General features: G+C 40.6%; 2 protein-coding genes across 3 annotated transcripts in view; both read right to left on the bottom strand.

Annotated features, from left to right (window-relative positions):
* Positions 1-26,179, bottom strand: part of LOC145440786 (uncharacterized) — a 213,180-nt gene that overhangs the window by 63,600 nt on the left and 123,401 nt on the right. The gene's annotated exons all lie outside the window — the stretch shown is intronic.
* On the bottom strand, positions 15,820-24,139 carry LOC145441633 (solute carrier family 22 member 21-like). Its single transcript, XM_080319543.1, has 13 exons — positions 23,997-24,139; positions 23,631-23,739; positions 23,418-23,573; positions 23,254-23,357; positions 23,036-23,190; positions 20,427-20,616; positions 20,196-20,325; positions 19,346-19,490; positions 19,105-19,281; positions 16,566-16,674; positions 16,401-16,500; positions 16,162-16,331; positions 15,820-16,102 (listed from the first exon to the last, which is right to left on the bottom strand). Exons 1-13 carry the CDS (start codon positions 24,137-24,139, stop codon positions 16,006-16,008), a joined length of 1,785 nt encoding a protein of 594 aa, XP_080175669.1. The 3' UTR covers positions 15,820-16,005.

Genomic DNA, 26,179 nt, shown 5'->3' with positions numbered 1-26,179 from the left:
GAATATGAATTTGCTTGATTTGCATTCATTTCGTGACAATTTAACGTGCAATGAATAAACTCGTTACAAGTTACAGTGTTTACTATTTGCGAGGTCGGGATCCGCGATTCCATTGCTGCTTTATGCATGATTCGTGTTCGGTATATATTATATATGCCGGACTGAGTACAATCAGATGTGGTCAACATCAACGTACATTATTGCATACTTGAATGAACTAACATGATTTTCTGCGAGTATGTCGTCTGCGGTCGAGCTACTAAATGAACTCTATTGCCATTTAGCTTCGTCTAATTTAGTTTCAACAAGTTCTGTGATAAAGGTATATTTTAACTGCTCCCAACTCACAAACAGCTGTTATTGAAGCAAAATAAAATATACACTCAAGTCATATTCAAACCAAATCGATATTCTCAACGCATGGAAGCTGGGAATGGTAAATGCACATCATAACACTAGAAATGTATTATTGGCAATATCAACTCGGTATATTGTAATGGTATTCGTCTACGATAACGGAAAAATAAACTTGCCAAAGAAGGAACATGACAAAGCAACCATGGGAGCATTGTAGCAAAGGCATACGTACACAGCCAGTAAATCAACGAAACCGACAAATCCGAAGCTGTGACGTACTCAGTAAAAATAGCCTGAACATACAATTCATATCACGTGACTTTTTGCATCAACACTGATCAAAGTGATTATCACTGCGGCAGCAATCTACTTTGGCAAACTTTCGCCCACGTATAGGGGAAGCGGTAAACGTTTCTATCTATTTGCGATCCTTTATGAGTTTGCAGCTACAGTATAAATGACCAGGGGAATATTTCATGACTTTCCACCTGTTAACGCGCTGTTTGTCGGGCCACTTTATGCACAAAAGAGTGTATTGTCGTTACTGACAGTTACAAATTTAGGATGTTTCGGGTCTTGCTATTTTCAAACGATGTTATCAGACTTCTTTTGTTCTTGAAAAAGTTGAAATACACCGGAACTTCTATTTGTACTATGGGGTTGAATTTTTCATCTTCATGCCTAACCACTTCTTGCGCAACATCGGGTATTATTTCGTAGACACCACCACGACGACACAAGACTAGCTCGCCGCGTATAATAATATATTTACATCAAATCGTACGTCTGTGGACGTCCATTCAAATATTATGTCATGTAATTATGATGTCCAAACAGGTGTTTGTCGTATGTCCATTTTAATTCACGATGTTCAAATGGCACAAATTTCTAGTGTGCACTGTACTTGTACAGTGTCCAATTAATTTTACTGTATAACTCTTACTGGCAATATAGTCCTGCACGAAATTGTTTGTGCTCTATAAAACTGCCGGTAATGTCGGTACTAATCTGTATGAACGGGTTTGGTTACCTCTAATATTCTTTTTTTTTATCTTACGATTAATAATGTTTTAAAGAGCGGAAGTTTATCATGGCAGTAAATGTCCGGATTTTGTGCATATACTATGTCACGTCGATTTAACCAGGACCTCCATTGCTTATAGCCAACCTTTGTTTCTATTGGGAGATTTATTTGTTCACCGCTATTCGCACTCGCCACGCCCGATATGTTAACCTTATACAACTGTTTACCGACACGCTGTTACACGTGTAGCTATAGAAATCGCTTGTATTTACTTGATTGTGTATTGGTGCTATATCGAGTTTAACATAATAAGATACGACCAGCGTTGTTCCTGTTCACACAAGTTCATAATAAATACATATAAATATAGTTTGAGTACCTATAAGATGCGATCCGGTCATGTGTGTTAGATAGAGGGGTCATTTAGACTGTTCTAAATAACGCGCCACCCGTATATGGAAAGTCTTTACAATTGAAATAAGTCGATTGATGAGAACGTAAATGTTAATTTTATTTGTAAACTACACCACGCTGCATGGTTTCATTCTGATGAAGATTCCAATATTGTTGATTTATAGATGCAACATGCGTTAGGTAAAGGTGACTTTTCCCGCTCCCATCGTAAATATCAAGAACGTGCCGTTATATACAGGCGGAGCCTCCAAATTCTCTTCGTTGGCAAGGCATTACAGTCGTATTGGTTTTGAAGATATCCTTTATAGCTTTTCCGAGACTGAATGTCTTCTATGCCTTTCATAAGTAAATATTTCACGTCTTGGTTAAAGAGCAGTTATTGACACCATTAACACCTTTTGAAGATCCAAGTACATCCCGCCGGTTTGCCGTGTATACGTAACTTCTCAGGACAACGACATCATGGGTCTATTGGTGTATGGTGCGACTGCGCTTGTAAAGTGTCGTCGATATGTAAGTTGCGGTATATGCGGTATATGCGGTATATCCATCCAGATAAGGCTAAACAGAAGAATTAAAAAAGAAGATGAGGATAAAATTGATGAAATACTGGGTAATATCCAAAAGAATATCGAGACAACGATACAAAAAAACGGCTGGTAATGAAAAGAGCCGGAGAACCATAAGATGCGTAACCTTACTCGCACCTGCCTACCCACCATGGAGTAGGTAAGGCCGAGCAAGGACGCACAAAAACCTCAAATGCACAAACGCAATAATGGGCATATTTTTATGTTGTCAAAGGCGCGGTATGCAGTCGCCGGCGTAACCATTCCTATTCTGTGATCTCAAATGCTCATAATGTCACATCATGCGTATGGCGTCAGTACATTTGAGACATTTCTTTGCCCGCCTTAATGTCCGTCGTGACTTTACGCTAATGCTTACCAAATTTCATCGGTATGAGTACGACTGGTAGTAGAATAAAAACTGCCGGTTCCAAAGTGTGCGATTGACTTTAAATGGTCAAGACCTATCCATTCATTTTCCAATGAACACACCTGCGTTGACGCATTTTGCAACTCAGCTGCGGACATTTAGGAACTTTAACATGGCATTGAACGTGAGCCGAAAGCATAGGTTGCAATGCAAGGTTCATTTATGGCGATTTCGATTACTTACGCACTATCTACACTTTACAGTTTTGACCATCACAATAAAGCAATATCCGCCAAGTCATGTGTCATGCCTAATTGTGTATCCTGCATCGAAATCACTTCGAAATGTGGTATCGTATCGAATTACAATCGTAACACATCCCACCCATTCTTTCCATATCACATCATCTCGTCGATTGATAGGCGAGCCATTGACCGCAAACTCTCACAATGCCGCGCGCTTCGAGGGTGATTAGACGACCTAATCGGGCAGCTGATCAGCAAAATATTCCAGGGCCAGGTGTCGGCCATTATGTACGAAACGGCGAAACGCGTGCGGTATGGCGTACTATAATACATTTTTGTGATCTAATTTCCGGCTCTTTGATCGGCGACGGTGTCGCGTGCCACTTGTGTCATTGCGGATATTGTCATAATTTGGTATGAATTGAAATATTGGTGTCATATCGCCGATGAAGGAGATCGCACATACCTATCGCATTGCCAGCCACGCGAACGTTGAAAACAATAGGCATTTCGCTACATCTATGAAACTTTCAACGCGCTGGAAATGAAAGTATTCTGTTTGCGATTGTATCGAAATCACACCAATAGATTTCATTTCCGGGTGCTTTCATTCACGTTGACACTTTTTACTAGTGGCGGTTTGAACAAAGTTTTATGAATATATATTTATGTAGTAACGATAGATGGATGTACTACTCTGTACTGAAAATGCAAACGCGTCTTTTGTTGTAAGCCTATCTCATAAACGTGCTTGACATTCGCAGTTTCACATCATTTAATACGAGATGGTTGGGAATCATATGACAAGCACGGACTGTCCATTCGAACAGCTTCGAGAAGAATGATCAATTCGCTCTCTCATTTTAGTATGCCACAATGTGTGCTTCAACAGACAATTCTAACATACATGTTATAGGTATATGTGTGTGTACGGGTCGCGGGATTTACGGTAATGGATACTGCAATAATATCGTATTATATTGCTTGTATTTATTACAACATTCGTACCAGCTTATATTAGGGTCGCTTAGTTAACCTACATTGAAAAATTCGTTGTTTTCAGTCGCTATTAAGACGTATCCTCACTACTTGTTTCTGAAACTCATCTCCGTATATCTACCAGTAATATTGTGATTTTCCAGTGTTCCCCAACTGTGCTGTATTGGATTTTAAGATGCGGAACATTGCACACTGACGGTGGGTTTTGTATAGGCTCACTAGAAATTACGTTATAACATACTTACCTTAGGACGTGATATGCCATGAATGCTGGACGTGCACTTCAAAACTCTGTTTTCAAAAGCAATACTTGTTCTTTTATTTGAGTTGTATATTGTAATGGAAGTTGCTACTTAATTTCTGTGCACCTAACGATCTGTTTTTCTTTTCCGGTCCACGCAAACACGGTCGCCAGGCGTATTATCTGTGGGCACATTGTGAAAGGGGAAAGCGTTTCGGGTCACCGTATATAATTAATATACCATCAGATAAGGACAGAGCGGATTACCTCAGGTCGTAGGCTAATGTTTGCCTACTTTATCTACCGATACTTCCGTTACTAGAAAACACCGTTTGATGTTGCTTCCCCCTTCAAAGGCACGGGAACACTTGTTTCCGAAACTGTATGGCGTCCGCCAGGCAACTGAAAGCTATCAATGCGATAAAGGAGTTGGGGTCTCCATTCCTATGAATAAGGTTTAAGCAATATTGTTATTGAGCTCTCTGGATCATTGATTCTTTGAAGATGAAGTATGCACGCCTCCACAACGGTCGTTTGATGGCTTACACTTTATTAATAAGCGTAAATATTTGGAATATTCCGCTTTCTTAATGCGACTTGTAGTTTTGCTTCTGCAGTTTGAATATTTAACTCGTGATCAAGCGTAACGGCATTCACCCATATTGTTGAATATCAGTATAGACTTGAATGAACGCATAACGTCACAGCACATTTCACAAGTCTGATTACTCTAATGATTATAAATTTACTTCAGTAACGGGGCGAACATATGACAGTTATATACAATTTGTATCTCGTCATCAGATTTCATGTTCGCGCCCGAATGCGTGTTACAATTAGGGGTAATGCAGAGGTTCCATCACACGTGATATATTTGAAGTAGCCTGCCATTTGATAAATACCGATTCTTGCGCCATGGAGAAATATTATGTGACTGCTAGGTCTGGGTTATGGAAGAAACCAAGCTTGTCTTTATTTCGAATGTTTCTCCTCATAGTGTGCATCAACGTGCCCATTACATGTATCTACTTGTTAAGCCCAAAGTTGTGTAATCGGTCTTGAAGCCATATACTCGTGACGGTGAGCCAGCGTAAAGATCTCCACATCAAAGCCGTACCATCCCTTCCCATATCAATTAACTGAAGCAGTTTATATACATGCGATATTTTGATATGTGCTTGAAAAGTGGATGAAGTGAGTGGCCACACATCGGCGGCGATAGATCTGGCAGTGTTTGTTTCCAAGTTAATGAATTCAACAACAGACAGGCTGCGATAAGAGCGACTGCGTCATCTACTCACAGCAGGCGATACCGTGACCCGAGGTCGTTTTAATAAATCGTACCACACGCCTGGAGATGCACCGGTTACTCAAACATTATCCTACATGTCATTATCGATGGATCGCATCCGCCAATCAATTGGATGCTGATTGATGTCGCGTAATTGATCTTCAACGGACTCGGCATGCAAAATTGATCAAACACAAATCGCGGTGATGGAAAAGAATCCTGTAGTACCAAGCTATTTAGTAGTGCGGGTAACCTCGGTCAACATTAATTCATACCAGCATCATAGAGTTCCAAATGAGAAGCGTGGTAAGACCATATACATTCGTTCACTGTGTGGTAGCGAGTTTATGAGCATTATTCATAATCATATACAGAACTAGATTTTTAATTGCTGATCGCTGTACCTTTTCCGGAAGTACACAAAGAGTCTGTGTGACGTCATAATTAGCGATATATATTGTTGCTGAACATAGTTATTCGAATTCTCGCATTATTGCTGACGATATTCCCCTGACGAGGGTCAGCCGAAAAGCTTCGGGAATAAAATGAATATTTTATTCAAATGTGTCATGAAGAACTAGATTTGAAATATAGAGGTTGGAGCAGGCCCTATCCGACGAAACATGGATTGATTGTGTGTTGGGGAATATAAGGTTACCTGAGCTTTCCAGTGGTAGTTTCTGGTATGAACCCATCAGTTTGATTAGTGTCTTTCTCAGAAGCACACAGTGCCTTCAGACCGATATTACAGGCGTGTCATCAACTGAAGAGATATTTATCATGACTTTATCTTTACTGGTAGACTGGCAATAAATACAAAGACTCCAATCAACTGGGAACACAATTTGAAAGTGTTTGATTTTATTGACGATTATGACCAATTAGGCATTCTTTTGCGACATCTAACGGTGTAAAAATCTATCGCGAACAACAACCACGATACAATTGCTCATTATGCTCAAACTGCATTTCAGTAGCTTTTCATTTGTGCAAGCAGCTTCTTTCGTCATCTACCTCACGAAAGTGTTGAAGTATTTCATGGCGTTACTATTTCTGATATTTAATATCAACGAAAAACGATACGCATTCCATGAATATGACCAGTCTTTTATCGGTAGATTGTTATTATACGCATTTCGCGTTGTATTCATGACCAGATTGAAGCCATAGAGCGTTTTTAGTGCTTGTGGTACGCCACGGATTACGACGGTATGTCCCTCCCAATCACGTAATTTTATACCACATTTAGTTTCGTGATGAGCATCAATAGTTCCTGGACAGAGTATTTTCAATCCTAAATCGAACTCTTCCGAATGGCTATTCGACTATCTGCATATAATTTAGATAGCTTTCGCTACTGCCAATATGCATGGCCATGGTTGGAGTTGAAATTTGTAAAAATAATTGTAAATTGCAGGCAATCACACACGTATCGATTTCGAGGGCGCAATGCGACACAGCTAAGGGCGCGAATGTTTAAAATATGTCGAATACCACATTCAAGTGTTACAAAGTGTACGGCAATCAAGTTGCCATGTTTCCAAACACTTCTATAACGTCGATAAAAATGACTTCATCATTCGAATTTAGTATATATTGTTTACCAGCGCTTGCTATATTGCACTCATTCTGTTGTTCGTCAAATAGTTCGTCAAATAGTTCGTCAAATTCCTTCTCGTAAAATTCATCAAAACCGAGAACTACGGCACTGTAGCGCTTGCGGATGATAAGCACCACGTTGGTGACATACAAGATCAGTGCAATTCGCAATTTTAATACAGACTCGGGACAAAGGAGGCTAATGCAGATATTATTAGCATAAACAGTATCCAGAAACTTCAAACGCGGACGATATTCCGAAGATTGGCAGTCGGATATACTTGAATCCGTCTCGCGCATCCCATCCGCTTGAGAAGAGAGGAAATAAACAAAGGAGGATTATCTTCGCTGTCGCTATGCGATTATACACGTACTTAAACCGTATTGTCTCCCACAGCCTCGAATTAATCCAGCGTATCGTGTTTTATCGTGAGGGAGTTTGACAAAAAGAGCTGCAGCCGACTTAGAACCTAATCACGAACGCCGCAGAGAGGAAACGCGCACTTTTATATCGACGGTACCGCGCTTAAAATAGTAGCACTAGTACCCCGATGGCGTATCTACATTTAGGGTCTCTGTTCCCGGTTCACGAGGTCCCACTTTTAAAGGATCACAGAAAAGTTCTTCGCAAACGTTGATCCGTATCAACTTGCTGTATACAAAATGCTTAATGCTTGCCCGTGCATTAATTAGGGAAATGAAACATCAAATTTTAAATTCAGTGAGGCGGCAGAAAATTTCTCGTTAAATCGGCGTTTCCAATATTTACCTTTGAGCTGCATAAACTTGTCGTGATTACAATTGCGGTTAATTTTGATTTTTCAAGGTTCACTGGTAGGCAAAATGAATGCAGTACGGTGCAGGCCATATTATGAAATTGAAATGCGACACGGATGATATACGAGATAGTTTTGAGTATGTGTTATCCGACGATTACTACGATACGCCGCTCAATGTGAAACATTGGGGATACGCGTACGGGATATCAGAGGTAGTGCTGGTCTAATAATTAATAGGCGGCAAGTCTCCCATACAGGGAGCTGTGGTCTATAATAATCTTGGCGCCGTTCCGCAACTCGCTTTTGTTGATTTTTCATTAATGCAATACTTTACCAAGAATCCACGTCAGGTGCAACGCCCTGAGATGAATGGGCGCTACTGTTACATAACTTTCTGAATGGTTATTACAAAATACACCATAATTAAGAGATTCCCAAAGAAATACCATGTTCCTTTGCAACAGACCGCACATGCTCGAGTCGGATGAGGGTTACTATTACATAACTATTTCAACGCTTATTACAAAACAACTAGTTACTAGGGATTCCGCGTATAAGCACCAATGCCCCTATTGCAATAGACCGCACAGGCTGCGATGATCATATACCAGCGCCTCCACAATTTTCGACAAGTCAGCAATACCATAGAATTCGGACGACTCTTCCGAGTAATTATGCGAATTATGATAATTGACTATATGCGGTAACCAACCACACCAGATCGATGGGGCACTGGCGGTATTCTATAACGTCATTCGACTTGTTGAAATCAGATGAAGAAACCGCTGCCGTTTGGAGATTGAAAGTGTGCGCTTTGGTTCTGGGTCACATCGCGGGCGTCACCGGAAGCGATGAACCAAGTCTTACCTAAACCTACACCCGGTGGGAAGCGGGCTGATCAAACGGTGCTGGTAAGCCAACCCGTATTATGAGCAATAGATATACGTGACCGAAAAAGACCAGCCGCACGCCGCGGCTGACTACATAGATACAGTGCGGCGAAGCGCGGGTGTTATGATACCATTCAAGCGGGGTAAGCGTATATCTTAACGGGGCGGATTTATTTTTAGTATTTTCGCATACACTCGCACAGAATATAGTGTATCACTCCACGCGCCGTTGACCAAATGCAGTTATATATAGTTGAGGGCATCACGTTTCTAATTTTCGAAATTTCTGAATGGATCATCACGAACCGTGAAGAAAATACTGACATCTGTAGTATTTTCTGGAAGGAGACTGTTGCGGACATTCATAAAATGGGGCCGAGCTGCTTTTGAATGTTTGTTGAGTGGAAACATGATTAAAACCAAACGGGGTCGTTGCCGTGGCCTTGCGAACTTTATAATTGATGAGCTAAGTGACTCGAAACATCGTATATCTAGTAACGCTACCATACAAACATATTGCTCTATCATTAGAAACGCTTAGCTTCCAAAATAGCTCGTAAAAACGAAATTAACGGCTACTATGATGATACCAAACGGCACTGGTGTTGTCCAAAATATATTACGTTTTACATGCTTCGCTGCTCTTTGAAACACACCGAAACCATATCCCATGGCCCATGTTTTTAGTAGGCCATGACCGAAACGTAACTGTTTTGTCATAGACCAATCGGTAAATATTACCTGGAATCCTTAGGATATACTCGCTTGGCTGAGGTAATGGCGTCTCAGCGGTGCTGTGATCAGTGTGAGGAAATAATGTCAACAGTTTTATGAGTTTTTTAAACTACATGCATTTGGTTTGAGATTTAAATGGTAGTGTACTGTATATTCGCATAATGTATGTTTTCCATAAATCTGTGAATTTGTACTACGAGTCATTCACGTCATCTAGAAGTTTAGAACATGCGTGCAGCGTGAAGTAGGCAATATCTGGCAAGCTTTTCCTAATCACCACAGTACTTTCCAGCAATTAACCAAGATAAATAGTAATGTAGATCCGTAACACCCGCATTTGCAATGACAATCTAGCTGAAAGTGAAAGATTCATTTCGTGTCATTCCTCCATCATACTATACCGAGTGGTGAAGACTTAACCAGCACTCGTAGAAATGTGACCAAATTCTGGGGCCTGTCTGACAACATTGCGGAACATGGAGATTGGATCTGTGCGTCATGGGCGCGGCGGGGTGCATACATCAGCAGAATCGGTCCCTCATAGTAATAACAGGAATGTGAGGGTAAGGAAATACCCTTTGTATCATATTCGCATTCCGTTGTTTGACTCAATCCGAAAGAGAGTCTTGAATCAGTGGAAAGTCCTATTACGATATTGTCACTGTTACCATGATGCGTATAACTATGTCTGTTAGGTAAGATTACTGTAAATTGCTAACAATCCAGTGATATATGATTTTAATTCGTTAAGAACATGTCCCATTCACCGCCCACTCCCGCAAACGCATAACTGGACTTGTACTCTTTATTATGGTTTCTTTTCGGGTCCATAATGCATAGGGTTACCACACGTCTTCCTTTAGGAGGATTTATCCTCCTTTTTCACGTTTTTGAAAATGTCCTCCGAGGACGCCTAAATGTGCTCATGTGCTGGCAATTCGCCCTCTTTTGCAGACAGCTAAGATAATGGACAGATTCGAGTGAAAATAGGCATAAATGACGCTAAATATCAAAAAAGGACATTCGTGGTTCGATCGAAAGTGACGACCTTTTTTTAGTCTACTCACCAAATTTGACAGCAAAAATAGCGAAATCGTCTGTTTCCAGTCTTGTTCAACTAACTTTTCTGATTTGGTAAAAGTGTCCTCCTTTTTCGATTCCAAAATATGGCAACCCTAACAATGTAGCTCTTCTGTACCTGCATCTCCGATGCTTATGCGGGGATATGTAACACTTGAGCAAATCTGCAGGCAAAATAGACTATGCAGCAAGAAAGTGTTAAAAGAACGGAACCATTACAATCGTGCACACCGTGTTGCTTCATTTTGACAGTGCTGTCTACATCACAATTTTTCATCATGCACTTCTCGATATAAGAACCATGCAATGCCCAAGCAGTCTTGCTTCAGTAAGGATATTGTGGTACGTTGACCATACCACAATGCCAACCTATTTCTTTCATTTGACCGTTTATGATTCACAATGAGCAGACAATGGGCCGTCTACAACGGTAGGCCTATAAAGTAAATAACGCTACAATTGTGACAAAATTTTGACACGCAAAAAAAACGCCCTAAACATCGCAAATCATATGTATGAGTTCGGTGTGCGCCGTGCGGCTTGACCTCCAAAGAACCCCTGAGACTGGATCAGGATCTCCTCTATGGAGCACCTGTTAAGAACTGCTGCAAGAGATAGAATCGGCATTTCAAAGGACGGGGTTTCGGTTTTAAGCCCAAAGTCCCCGCGAACGGCACTGCATTCGAATTGAAACCAAGTCAGACAGAATTTGGCTACTCATCGCGCTTAATTGCCTACAACCAATAATGGCGTGTTAACACAAATCATATGTATGAGTTTTGCGTGTCTTGACCTCATGCGGAACCAGTTAGGATGCCCCGCGGAGCCCCTGGTGATTCTTGAAACCATTGACATAGAGTATATAATTGTACATTGCAGATTTCACATCAGTATACATACATATATTCGTAATAAATTCCCATTCCCTACATAGGATTTGGTGCGTAAAGAAACTCAGCTTGTTCGCGACTCGTTTACATTCTCAGCCGCGGTACTCACGAGGCACAGTTTCGTTTTGCACGGTTTATTTAGCACACATTGTCAAGTGCGTATCGCGAGTCACGGGGAAAATTGGGTTCAATTTGCGAATGGCATCGCCCGGCTGCGCGAGCAACTGCGATCCGGAAATCAAGTGTTTGGTAACAGTAATTCTAAACCGCGCCCATTGAAAGGGGAACTGTATTTTCGTGCTTAACCCAAGTTTTCAGGTCCCATGTTGTCAGACCGTATCCTCGACCATTCAAATGGGTATGAAAGATCTAATCTAAAATACAAGGATTAAAATGCCAGCCCTTGAGACTTTCACAGCGACTCATTCAGCACCATGCGACTGTTGCGACCTCGTCAAATAGGACTCATTGAAGTAACACACACCGGTACAGTATGGTGATGATAGGTTACAGACTCTCTTAATCGATACAGGTTGAGAGTAACCCCGGTAATTCATGCAACATATTGAATTCGTCTGTCTGACACTCGAACCAAACAAGCTGAGAGATCACATAGCACGCCTGAAAATCAGAAAGCATTTACACGTATTTGTGGTACTCATCGGACATGATCGTAATTATTGTTGAGTATATGAAATGAGCGGTATTTATTAATGCTCGTTACTTCCATTAGGTTGTATGAATGCAGTGCCACACTTTACACTCTTGGCGGTCACCTTCCAACATTCCTATACGTGCAGTGTGCACTGCACGTGCATGCATAATTTGGATTAAAATGTTGTACTCGATTTATACCGCGGTATAATAAGTCTGTGGTAGGTCCAGGTTTCGTGTGCAATGGGTGTATATCCATAACCGCATATTAAGGGTGGTACCAGGGTGGTAATGCACCCTGTTATCGCTAATAGTCCATTGTTACCATAATAAAAACCATGTCGCAGTTATTTCTGTAGACGATTTCTTATTGAGTGTGCATGTGCAAATGTGCATGCCTTATTTTTAAAATGCTCTCTCGTATTCCTATATTTGTAGGTCAAGGTGTGAGTTTGATTGATTGAGTTATGCCCAAATTATTCTGATTCTAATAAGATTTGCATGCTGACGCGCTCGAATGCTGCACCAGTGGAAATTAATCTTGGCAGATGCCATGAATACTGGTTGGCGGAATCAATCGTAATTAATTACAGCTGCGCAATGATTTCCTGTTCTCGAGTTGACCCCCTGTGCAGGAAGAAGGTGCTCAGAGACGCTGTATCGAGTTACAACTTCAAATCTAAATGTATGTCAATCACGGCCTCCCGCAGGCATTCGCGATAGCTGGTTGTCTGAAGTAAACAACCACGCGGCCATTTCAGATTAGCATATGGAGTACCTTGACGTGACGAAATGATTTTCACACACATATTGTTTGCTATGCCCATCGTGCATACCGCTTTCCCGTGGAGGCCTGAATAAACTGTCGGAACACGCACGACTTGTTCAGAACAATATAGTCGAGTAGGATGCGGCCCTCAAAAGGAATCCCGTGTACCAAACTCCAATCATTGTTATTAAACGATACCGCACGGAGATAGGTACTACAAAAGATGCGGTGGTGTACCAGGGTTTACATCATAACAGTAACCTACGTACAAGTACAGGATTTACGCACGTCTATTGTCCTCGCGGTCTCAATGCCAGGTATATCTCAACACACGGTTAGATCAGCCTCCGATTCATTTGTAAGCCGGACCACTTATATAATTGTCACTGCGAACAAAAGGACTGTTGTGAGTGTTGTGGTAACAACAATTTTTCACGCAATCTCGATGCGATTGCAGAACAACTAATGCAATGCAATGGAAATTTTAATATATCTCAGGATTATTAAATAGAATTGCAAGTTTGATTTCGAATCAGGGTTAGATGCAAACATTGTGACCTACTATGATTTCAATCAACCGTTCTCTCCATTTCAAAATATTACTCATGATGCAATCATACATTGTGATCTCTACTAAGGAGGTATACTGAAAGTCAGGCGAATCGGTCTGCCGTCTCAACCTAGAATTGCGATCCTATGACTGCGTCATGTGATGGTGATGTCATTTTAATGTTTACATCACACGGCCTGATGGCGGTAAATTCGTCCAAGTCGAATACAATTTCATCGAAAAACCACCCATCCATTAGTTGGTATATACTGACACCATGCGATTAACTCTTATCCACAGAAACGGGCGATAACATGTCAAAAGGTAATCGATAAATTGACGAGTGAGATAGCTCCTGTAATACAGATTTTGCTGACAGAATACTGTCTATAATATAAAGGTTATCGCACAGGACCGGAAATTGTCAGTCGTACTCGTAACTAGGGTTGTGTTTAAAATAAAAATCGATTTAAATCAAACATGTTTTAAACAAGGCTTCTGTTTGAAACATGTTTTTTCTTTTCATTTTTATTTTTTCAAGCCATGACGTCCCATACATTCAATGGTGACGTCATAATGGATTGATATTCACGATTGAAAATATAGGGTGAATATAGCTCCTTTGACGAAATAGGCTTCCAACCCCTGTCATATACGGACCGAAAATATCTTTAACCAGGACTACATCGTCTTGCAGCATTTTTACGGTCGGCGGTCGTCATCATCAGAAAATTCATTTCGTACCAATGATCTATATATACGTACTATAGCGGATGAACCGACTATTTCTGGGGTTCCAACTAGGGTTGCATTTAAAACAAACGGTGTTCTAAAACACTTTGTTTAAAACATGTTTTAAACAGTGTTTTAAACAAAAGCCTTTTAATTTTTTTTCTTTCTGTTTTCAAGTTGTAAAATTATGCCATAATTGTTTTAATACTTTCCAAAAAATATGTTCTATAAGCCTACGGACAATTACCACCTGATTTTGCCGACGTATATCGATATGGGATGGTTGGAAACCTCCAAACAGTCGGTTCAACAGTTATAGTAGATATTTCGTCAAAGGAGCTATGTTTACCCCATATTTACCCCAAGTGGCAATGTCAATCCATTATGACGGCACAATTGAATATTTGTGACGTCATGGATTGAAAAATAAACGCACAAAAGCAATAAAAAACATGTTTTAAATTAGGGTCTTGTTTAAAACATGTTTGTTTTTAATTGATTTTTGTTTGAAATGCAACCCTAGTTCCAACCCCCCCATATCGTATACGTCGGCTATATCCGGTGATAATCGTCGTTTGTAGGCTCATATAAGATGTTTTTGGAAAGCATTTACACAATTATGGCATAATTATACAACTTAAAAAAACACAATTTTTTTAATTTTTTAAAAATGCCTTCGTTTAAAACAATGTTTAATTGAAACATGTTTTAAACAAATTGTTTTAAAGAACTATTTGACTCGAACTTTGCCCGCAAATCCATGCTTCTTATCCTGTTATACCAGAAGTAATTTGCAGAAGCGAACAGCTTGATTTCATATGACATTAGGTTTCATGTGTGTACTTTCGCATTGTGTATTGTATATCGCATTGTACAGAGGTAGACCGTATACCGTAACGATGGAGTGTTATTTTCCGGATACTCACGCAGGGTTTGCCTATACTTGATCTACTTACTCAGGAGTAACGTTTTAGACTACTTCTACCTTTGGAGTTTTAAAAGTGTTACGTAGATTTGGGATAGATTTTAGTTTCGGGGGAAGTTACCATCACTTTTCCGAGTGCAGTTGTCACAGGCACCGCTTGAAACAGCCCCTGCGCCAGGATAACTGAATTCGAAGATTCTACCTATTTGTAATGTCACTGGTCACTTTGATCGGTATATAGCCGAGGATGAATTACATTTCAAAGTAACTTATCATACGATAAGATAATTACAGAGTGTGGCGCACCAGACCCTTACGGGAGATAAGCGCCAGTACTACTTTTCACCATACTAATAATAATAATAATATATATTCGAAGATTTTACCTATTTGTAATGTAAGTATAGTCACTGGTAATTTTACCTCAGTGGCTAAGCTACATCTTGCAATTTCGCAGTGGCCAACCTGATTTAATGCTAAAACTATGATACCCCTCGACCTAATCTACTTCGTAAAACAGATATTTAGAGAGCAGAGCAGATATTTCCCGCAATATTTCTAATTCTAATTGAGTAGCAACGCTGATTACTTTTACCAACTCTGGACTCTGGTATTCTATTGTAATATACACGATAATTACGACGTCATACAGCTACCTCTTATGAAACGTTCAAAAACATATTATATAGTCTTGACAACTCAAAGCCGTGGTGCATATAGCCTTTGTTGCGAAACGCAGCATCAAATGATTTTATACAATGCGTCACAGATACATCGTTATGGTCGTATAATGAGAAAACTAAACAAGAGTCAGAGCACAAAAGAAACTGCGAAATGCGGTCTATCATAAAATGCACAACCATAATAGCCGATGTATGTCACAATTTATGAATCACAACTTGGTAACGGAGGCATTCATTTCTCCTGCGTCATAATCGAAGTCGTAGCCCGACATCTTGTATGAAGCTGAAGACTCTCCATACTTCTCGCTGTTAATGACAGTGGTATATTCCATTAACGCCTAAGATTCCTAATTGGTTATACGAACCTAGCGAAGTATTTTTCGTCCGCTTTGCCGAGAATCGATGCAGTGAATGGCATTTCTTGTCGATAGAAATTTTCCGCCTTCTCAAACGTGGAGAGGAGATCAGCGTGGGACGTTTCGGGCAGCATCAAACTAGAAATGCCACCGAGGATTCCCATCACCCCGAATATTGTCTGGGGAATCGAAGACGGTCTTTGATAAGCATTGACATTTAAAAGGATATTTCATGATCATCTCTATACCTGAGTTAGCCAAGGCACTTCCTCCTGCAACTGAAGTGTAAACGGTAATATAATAGTTTCGATCCGAGCAGCCATCGAGCCCATCGACATCGCAGTACCCCTACAGAGCAATGCAAGTCACGTGGTGTTATTGATACGAATACCATGATACTGGGAAAGACATACCGCGTGATTGTTGGATAGAGCTCAGCCGTATATTGGTAAATCAGCGAAAACGCCATCGTGGCAAAGAATTTCCCGACAAATGCGATCCAGCGTGCTGCTTCAGTCATTGCTTGAGATGGGATGGAGACAAAGAGTGGTAGATTGAGATTAAATCACATGGACCAAAAACCAATAGGCAGCACGAGATTGATAAAGTGGCGAGATAGAGTAATGGTGCGTTCGACAGCTGTGACACCAATGGGTTGCCGGTTCGAGCGAATCCTACCGAGGTCGACTCCAAAATTTCTTTGTGTTGGAGGTTTATCTACGCTCCTTCTCGCCACATAATCCACATAGGCGGTGTCTTAAAAAAGCCTAGAAGTGGGCCGTGCTACAAGTCGGTATATACGGAATCACCATAAAGAACATCTGCCAGGTGTAAAACGGCCATTGACCAATGTAGTCGAAACATCACGAATAACAACAACAACATAGAGTCTGATAAATATCGATTTTAGCTTAGCGGCACATAGTTTGAGAATCGCTGTCCTAATGCCCTTACCATACCCTTAGTCTGAAAAAGTCTGGGTGAGGGTCACAGGAAGTCAAACCATATGCGCTAGTTATTTTGGCTTTATTAAAACACGACGGTTATCCCGAAGAAGTTCCAAAAATCATTAATACAATAACCCAACACTAACACATCAGTAATGAACTATCCCATGGATCACACCACTCAATGACATGTACAGGGAACCCGCTTAATTCGTACACCGGATAACCCGGACAATAGATTTTATCGGCCAAATTATCGGGAACGAAACAATACGAGAATTTTCACGTAAAAAAATGGTTAATTCGGAAAATTATATGCTTAACTTGGAAACAGGCTTGCAATTCCGATCGTTAGGTTATATGACACAATTAACGGTACTTTGATCGTATTGATACAAGATGAGTGAATATGGTGAAAGAATGACGACCCCTGCAGCAGTGTTGGGATCAAGTCACTGCCTTCGAGTCACGAGTCATTTCAAGTCATTGCACATTTTGACTCGAGTCAAGTCAAGTCAATCGATTTTCGAAGGTGACTCGAGTCAAGCCAAGACACTCGAATTTTGGAGGTGACTCGAGTCAAGTCGAGTCAAGTCAAGTCAAGTCAAGTCACGAGTCAAGTCACAATTCAAGTCAAATTGAATTTTCGAAGTATGAGGCATGATTACGTCATTGCATTTTGCCAGCTGTCTGAAATAGAGATTGAGTGGTCATTGATTCTGAACCGATGGACGAATATATAGTCAAATATACACGCAAGAAGGCGCTATATCGCTCACATATACGTAGAACTGCTAAACTACGCCAGTAATTGTATAGCCTCAATTCATAATCACCAGCCAAAATAGAGAAACGAATTGATAAGATGCATTACACTACCCATTTACAAATTGATATGATACAATTCGAGCCTGCGCCAATGGTTGAGGACGATTTAAACTATATTCGAATTCAATTTCAATAAAACAAGGGGTTTGGTTAAGGTAAGAACACAGAACAGAAATAGACATTTTGCTATTGAATTACTTCACTAAACTAGTTTACGACAACGTAAGCTGTAAGCTTCGATCACTTCGTTTGCGGTCAATTTATTTGTGAGAGTACAATGGAGGGGCAGTAAAATGCACGATAATTGAATGATTGTTGATTGTTCGCTTTCACAAGTCACAACAGCGTTTCGCGAACAATCCGAACATATGCAAGATGCAGTGATTTTTATCGACACTGATTACTTGATGACTTGAAATTGACTCGTCAATTTTGCTCCGAGTCACGAGTCAATCCACATTTTTGATACGGCGAGTCAAGTCAAGTCAAGTCATTTTTGCAAAGTGACTCGAGTCAAGTCAAGTCATACGAAAAAGCTGACTCGGGTCTGACTCGAGTCAAGTCATGACTCGAGTCCTCCCAACACTGCCCTGCAGTAATGATCTACAATGAACCCACATAATGTCATGTCAGCTGCATAGTGGCTTTTATTTCGGCACAAGTGCGCCCATCTCGTAGACCAGAATGGCAGAGAAAAGGGGAAATTGATGACTAAAGTAAACGGAGAAAAAAGTAATGACGCTTCCTTGTCAGTGGCATAGTACTGTATTTAACGTATTACCGGACTATTTTAACCCGATATGTGTATTACACAGTAATACAGTATTTGTTGAATCGTTTAGTATCGACATATTGTACAATACGTGAATTTGTGCATCTTATTTTATTTATATTATAATAATTTATTTATTTCATTTTCAGAAATGAACCGCTTGTAGAATCCGGTTAATTAGCATTCTTGTACTTGTCATTGGTAAATTTAGTTTCATCTCCGCGACCCCAAGAGAGTATGCCAACGATCCCTAGGTAGGGATCTCCTAGTTTAAAACCACTAGAAATTAATTCAAATCCTTATCGGGGCGTAGAAAAATCGTGAATACATACTCGGTGCACACTGCACTTCTTTAATATTTCGATGTATTCAACTACAATATATCCATCGATATACACGAGGTACCTTCGTTTCCACCTGAATATTCCGTCAACAGCATCGTTGTAAGACAGCAGATGCCGGAAATTGCGTATGATACCGAGCACGATAACCTCATTCTGATTACCTTCACGAAACCCCACATAGTGAGGCACGCCGCAATTTCCACTGCTGCGTTTAGAATGCTATTCACGTGTGGGTTACCTGCAGATGCGAGTCACTTGTCGAAATTTAAGTGAAGGATGTCTTGTTTAAAGTCTATACTTACCAGACAGTCGTCCAACATTGAGGGTAAGACCGTAAAATACCATACTTGAAACGCACCAGAGGTAGATTATGTTGATGGAGACAATTCTCATCAAAGGCAATCGATACAAATCAATAACTGTATATTTCCTGCTCGATTTTGAATCCTGTCGATATAATTTATTGAAAATCCCGATAATAGCTGGAACACTTTGATGGGGCGCATATATGTTCGTATGTGAATATTATGGAATGCTAAACTCGTCGCCTTCAGCTGTCTGCTGTGACTTAGAGATACCATACGCCCGCCTTTCGGAGGATTCGTCCTCCTTTTTGAAGAAATATCCTCCCTGCGCCAAAATGTCCTCCTGTTTAGCCTAAAATATCCGAAAAGACCACGAAAGAAGTTAATTTTTACTAAAAGATCGGTGCCGGGTTATACACGGGAGACAAATCGAAAATATGACCTATTTTTATTTACTCTCAAACCCCAGAACTGGCATCGATCGAAAGCTACTGCGTCACTGATTACAAAAATATTAATTTTAGTCTGCTCATTGCCCCGAAACATTATCAAATTAGGCAAAAAATATATTTTCGTACTGACTATTGTATATTAGCTGTCGATTGGTACAAGTTTTATCAAATTTCGCGCTCAGGAAGTTTATCGCAAGCTTTCTATAATTGCCTTTCGTCAGATTTAGGAAATGCTGCCACCCATTATAAGAAATATCGACCTGTTGTAAAATGGCCAATGTATAGTTGATACACATAAAAATAAACCAACAGCAACAATAACAACACATGTGTGCGATTATCTTGTTATCGTAGTAGTTATCAAGTAGTACATTAATGACTTCAATTATGCCTACCGTTATTTTGTTACTCTCCGATTGTATAACTGCTACCCAATCACTGTCTTCTACAGTCGTTTTCAAGCTCTTCGCATATCGACCGAGCACTTTACGAGCCTTGTCTGTTCGTCCTTGTCCTATCAGCCATCTGTGTTATCATTGAATAGAAAAATACAATTGTATGTACACTTTGTACACGTACAGGCATTGAACGCGACTAAAGCTAAGCCATGAGATGACTTGACTCACCTTGGAGATTCTGGGATGAAGAAAAAGATAATGAAATAGATAGTGGGAAATAAACTGATGCATAATCCAAGATATCGCCAGTCCCGAATCAACATCCCCAGTATTGGCAAGACCGTGTGTGATAGTGCGCTGATGACATTTACGAAAACGATGGTGGCGAATCTCCTTTTCGTATAGGTCATTTCATTCACTGGTAATTGAGCCATGAATCAATGAAAGTCAGACTGATGTTCTAAAAGCTTATTGAAACTTGTGCCTGTCGCCTATACGAAATATCAGCATCCATTTTGTATATACGCGATTTCATAAAGTGATAATATGAATTAAAATAGTTCACATTTAGTTGAGACCAGAGGCGTCCAATGTTTTAGGCCAAAGGAACACCTGAGAGGTAAAAATGAGCAATCCAGATATTTTTAGTCATGCTCTAGTTACCATATGGAAATGCTATGCCTAAAACTGGGCATTAGGCGACAGTGCATGGTGACATTATCGCTAAGATTACCGCTACTACATCAAGTTGAAAGTAGTCACATTTGGTGAAACGCACGTGATTTCAAATCACATTTCTTCATGAGGTGCAATAGCTTACTCGCTGGTCGCGTCTATACGGTGGGATTCCGATCGCAAGGACAGAGCTATACGGTGCTGTACACATCAATATCGGCCAGCACACGGGGGTAGTGTTGGATCAAGGTTTTATCGATACCGGTCTTTTCTACTGTACATTACGTGGAGTCGAATGTTGGACGAAACTTCTAATGTCTCGGTCGTGCTGGCGGGTAAACGGCCGGCGTCGATATGCCGGTGCCTAATATTCAATCACCCGCAGGATCCACACCACCAGACTCCATTTCGAAGTCTGGACATGCATCGGTCATTTTTAGCCATGGTTTTATCGCCGTCAATATTCTTGGGAAAGCACTTCGCGGAGTCGCATGTTGACCGAATGTTTACATGTCTTGGTTTGAACATGCGCAGAGATGGCTGACGTATATGATATATTATTTTCCTCTTCGCGTCTCATTTATGCTGCTTTAATATTACGGTCTACTCAAATTGCAAGGACGGGACTATTCGGTACCAACCATTTCGACGACGGAGCATTAGTGCGGGGCGGATCGACAAATGTCTGGTCCGACTCAGATCCTGATTTTCAAATCACTGGTCCGACTCCGCTCCGACTCCCTGGACCAGATTTCTGAAATGATAGTGATCCGATCCTAAAAACTCTGATTATAATCCTCTGCGAGTATCTATTTGTAGTGACCTACAAAAAAACTGTATGTATCACACGCTACGGGATGCAGGATATATTGCAAAAAATAAACGTGACATTAAAATCTCACGGGTTTGTATTGAATATTATTACTGACACACCTGACAAGTGTGGTTGGTGGTTACTATGCTTACAACAGTCATGCTCGTCGATAACAATTCTGACAGCACTGTAAAAAGTACTGATCCGACTCCGATTCGGCTCCGGTGCATCAGGAAAATGCTGATCCGGATTGAACCGGCTTCGGCCAAATATCACAAAATCCGACTGGATATCCAATCCGGCTCCGATCCGTGCCCGCTCTACTGAGCCTATTAATATCGTAGGATTTGGTCAACTATGGCGGATCATTTTTGACAAGGTTTTAGGGCCGCTGATCTTTTTGGCACCGCATTTTGCCCAGCCGCTATACCTGGCCAAGACTTCATGTCTTCGTGTGTCCCGGCGCGGAAGGGGTTGGTTTTGAAATGCATGTGTCTCATATATAGTTCCGCACCAGCATGTTGCATACACCTAAAGACCTACCATATAAAGCATTCCAATGGTCTCCGGCGGTGTTCTCCAGGACGTGGGAGAAATCTTATCATGAATTCAAACCGATATGTGTAGTACAAAAGGTCAACACATTTTCATGATCAAGCCATATAGTAGTAACGGCTTTTCTGCGTGTCCTGCTGTTATTGGATATAGCATTCAACGCAGTAACCACTGACAAGTACGAACTATCGACAGGACATCGCGCCTTGCGCGATGAAATACATACATATTATCAGATCGCTCTGGTGTCGTGACTACCCAAAATTCGACCCTTCGCGATGCACGTTGGGGAATCAGCATGCTAACGCTTTCTCTCGTAGCGCATATAAAAGGGGGAGCAGAACTAGAATTTGCAAAATTTTGATCCAAATCATAGTAATACAACGCATGCCGCTGTAGCGCATAGTTGTTCGATGCGTTGTTGCGCAAAATCATTGATCAACGGCAATTTCAATGATTTACTATAGTTCGTGGAAATTCCCTGCAATGAGTCAATTGCGAGATAAAGGTAAAAAACCCGCATTGATTTACGCATAGCGAATAATACAACATTACAAAACTATTTTTGTACAATGTCGTCACTTCCGCACCGCAAAGTGCTCAGTCTGGGGTGAGGGGCAAAGATCGAACGGTATACCCTAAATTAGTTCGTAAAAATAGAATATTATTAGACAACTTTAACTTTGAATAAGATTCTACAAGTCAACAAGTCAGAGTTAACAAGTGACATTCATTTTTCATTTTCTCATTTTCAATGCCATGCTGATATGAAAAGGTTAGCCTATTTGCTCACTGTATGTGTAATATACGACATAGCAAGGTAGCGATGTCATAGCGACCAATACACGCATAGCAATGTAGACTTCGTACGTCGGCGAAAACGACACAGCAAGTCCAGATGCGATAACGCCACATGCAGTTATCAGCAGAGCTATTGTTCTTCCAAACCTTTATACGCAACAAATATGAGATGCATCACCCAATATAATAATAAAGACAATCGAATCATACCAATCCATAAGCGGGCCTACAAGAGCAGATCCAAGCAGCATTCCTACAAAGTACAAAGAATTCGCCACGGAATCCAATGTGACTCGATCGCAAACTAGATCCCACTGCCAAACACACAACCATTTTACCCGATCAGACATAAGGCACAAAACCTTTCTACCTACCTCCGATACTGTGGTGCTTTCGTAGTAGGTTTTGTCGTAAACAAACCCGTGGTCACAGGAGATAGTGCTGTTGGGAGATCCCGATATACAGGACAGGGTTCCATTACCGGAGCAAGCGGTCAAATTGTAGTGGTATCTGAAACAGCTTTCTCCTTGCTAGAATTATTTTAGAGTCTTAACGGATATCCTGTTTTTCATTCACACAGAACATACCGGTATTAACAAGTTCGATATGTTTTCATTCGTTAATTCTGGATACTGGGAAGGATCATCTAACGGTGGAACGCGGCACCTGTAGGCATCAGTGAAGTTGTCATTCCAATAAAATTATGTCAATGCATCACAGCCGTATCGTATGTGTATTTCCCTTACAATAACGGACATGACTACGAATAAAGTCATGTGAATGCTACAAACAGTGAGAATCCTGTCAAAGACTCTCATAATACATCATATTCCTTCATATTCTTGATCACAACAACGTTGTGCATGATCACGACCCGTACAATTATAGCATGGGACTTGCAAAAAGTTTTTGAGCGCACTTTTTAAAAATAATCAACTCTCCGCAGTACTCGCCTGAAATCTGGTACAGCACTGAAGAAAACTGCACTTTGACTCATAAAAGTCGTGCCGAACGGTAAGATGGTGACAAGCCCCATTACAAACAATTGGTAGTAGCTTATACCACCCATTTGTTCCTGGAGTTCATCTAGATCCATGATTTACCAGTCTCCACGGTGACCTTGCAATCGTTTTCTATATACTAGACTAATGCAGGTTCGCGAATCTTCCCGCGGTATTTACTCAGCTCAGCGCAGGTAAAAGTATTTCGTTTTATTTCGAAATGTAGATGGTCAGACATTGTAGATGTCCATTGTCCAGGGAGTTATGAAACCATTGAGCACTACAATGGAAAGAATTTAACGGCAAATATACGGAATGCAGTGTTCCAGTTTTATAGTCAGGTTTGCTATCGACATGCTTCCTCAAAATAGAAGGATAGCATAGGAAGCTGCTGACTAAAGGTGATCACTCTCGAGTCTCGACTAGCAGTAATCACGACGTTTTTTTTCAGTTGATGGTGTTCGTATCTTGTATGTAGCCCAAGGACACAAGTAATATATAACATGGGTGGTATGGCAATCATGGCTATAGCTCATACCCAAATTAGGCCTGGCCTGGGTGAAGATCGATTCGATTCCTAGTTGAGCAGTAGCCTATACGCGTCAAGTCGAGTATCCAAGTACCATTCATTATGATGTCTTAATTAACAGCAGGAGTGCGAATGATCCATAAAATTCGAATTTGTACCTTCTTGCGGCCACAAGGAAATTAATGCCATACGTCAGCAAAAAGGATTTGTCTCTTCCTACCATGATCATTTCATCGCACTTGCTGACCGTGCAACGGGTTAGTCACAGAAACCCTTGAAATAATACCTTTGGTGATTATGATACGTCCAATCGAGGTTTCATTATATATGAACAAGACTCGACCCCATCGCATACGGTTTTATTCGCGAGCCACTATGTCAGCGGTTCTCAAACCGTGGCGGTTGGGGTATTTTGAGGTGGGCCACAAAGTTATTTGGAAAATTGTTGATTTGGTGAGAGTTTAGTTATATTTTTTATTTGCCAAGATAGAGCAGTGGTATAATCCGCGGCTGCAACATCAATGGGTTGCGGGTTCGAGTCCCACCGAGTTCGACTACATAATTCCTATACCTAAGTGTTGGAGGTTTATCTAGGCTCCTCATCCGAGTAAGCGGTGTCTTACAAAAGGCCTAGAAGTGAGCCGTGCTTATAAGTTGGCAGTTACGGAATAAAAACTGAAGAATATCGGCCTGGTGTAAATGACCATAGTAGCCGACAAACACCACGAATACCACAAAAAAAGGAATATTTTTTGTGACATTAGTTCAGAACATATAGTAGTTTATAAGTTTATATTACTCGCAAACCATCGGCTCAGGCTTGAATTGTATCTGGCGGATGTGCAGGTGGACTCTACCAATTCGTTTTTGAGGTTCCGTATTCCATTCTCTATTTTGGCTGAGAATTGTAGATTGAGGCTATATACTGTTACTTATACATATACTTGGACAGTTCTACGTATACGTGAGCGGTACGCCGCCGTTTTTAATGTTTATTTAACTCTACATTAGTCTCTCGATCCAAAAGAATTGGCGACTTTCAAACAGCTATCAAAATGCAATGACGTAATTATGCTTCATACTCAGACATGTACAAACTAAACATCCAGTTAGTTGATGGTCAACTAACTAACAGTCTTTTGAGTAGCTCTAGATCTAGTTGCTGTTATTGAAAATGGAGTAGTAGTAGTTGTAGTTTTAGTTGCGGATCTTGAAAATTGAGTAGTTCTAGTTGTAGTTCTAGTTGCAGATTCGGAAAATTCAGTAATTCTAGTTCTAGTTCTAGTTGTACATTTGTAAAAATATTAGTTGCCGAACAACTATAGAAAACATGTGATGTTTTTTTGGCTGAATTGGAGTGCCGGTGTTCTGTTGAATGATGTTTGTGCAGCCATTGCTCGCTCAGAGTCACAAAACAAAAGTCTACCACATGCGAGCAAACTCTACGTGTTGTAATCTATAGGACTACCAGTAAAGCTACTCAGGAAGACTTGTGCAAACTGCCTATTTAGTTAGTTGATGGTCAACTATTTAACGGTTTTTTGAGTAGTTCAAGTCTTAGATCTATAGTTGAAAATTGACTAGTTCTAATTCTAGTTCTCGTTGC

Source organism: Botryllus schlosseri, chromosome 6, assembly GCF_051294905.1.
Source record: "Botryllus schlosseri isolate E-star chromosome 6, Bs_hap1, whole genome shotgun sequence".
NCBI lineage: Eukaryota > Metazoa > Chordata > Ascidiacea > Stolidobranchia > Styelidae > Botryllus > Botryllus schlosseri.
Note: the sequence above shows the minus strand (reverse complement) of the source record. Positions and strands in the feature narration are given on the sequence as shown.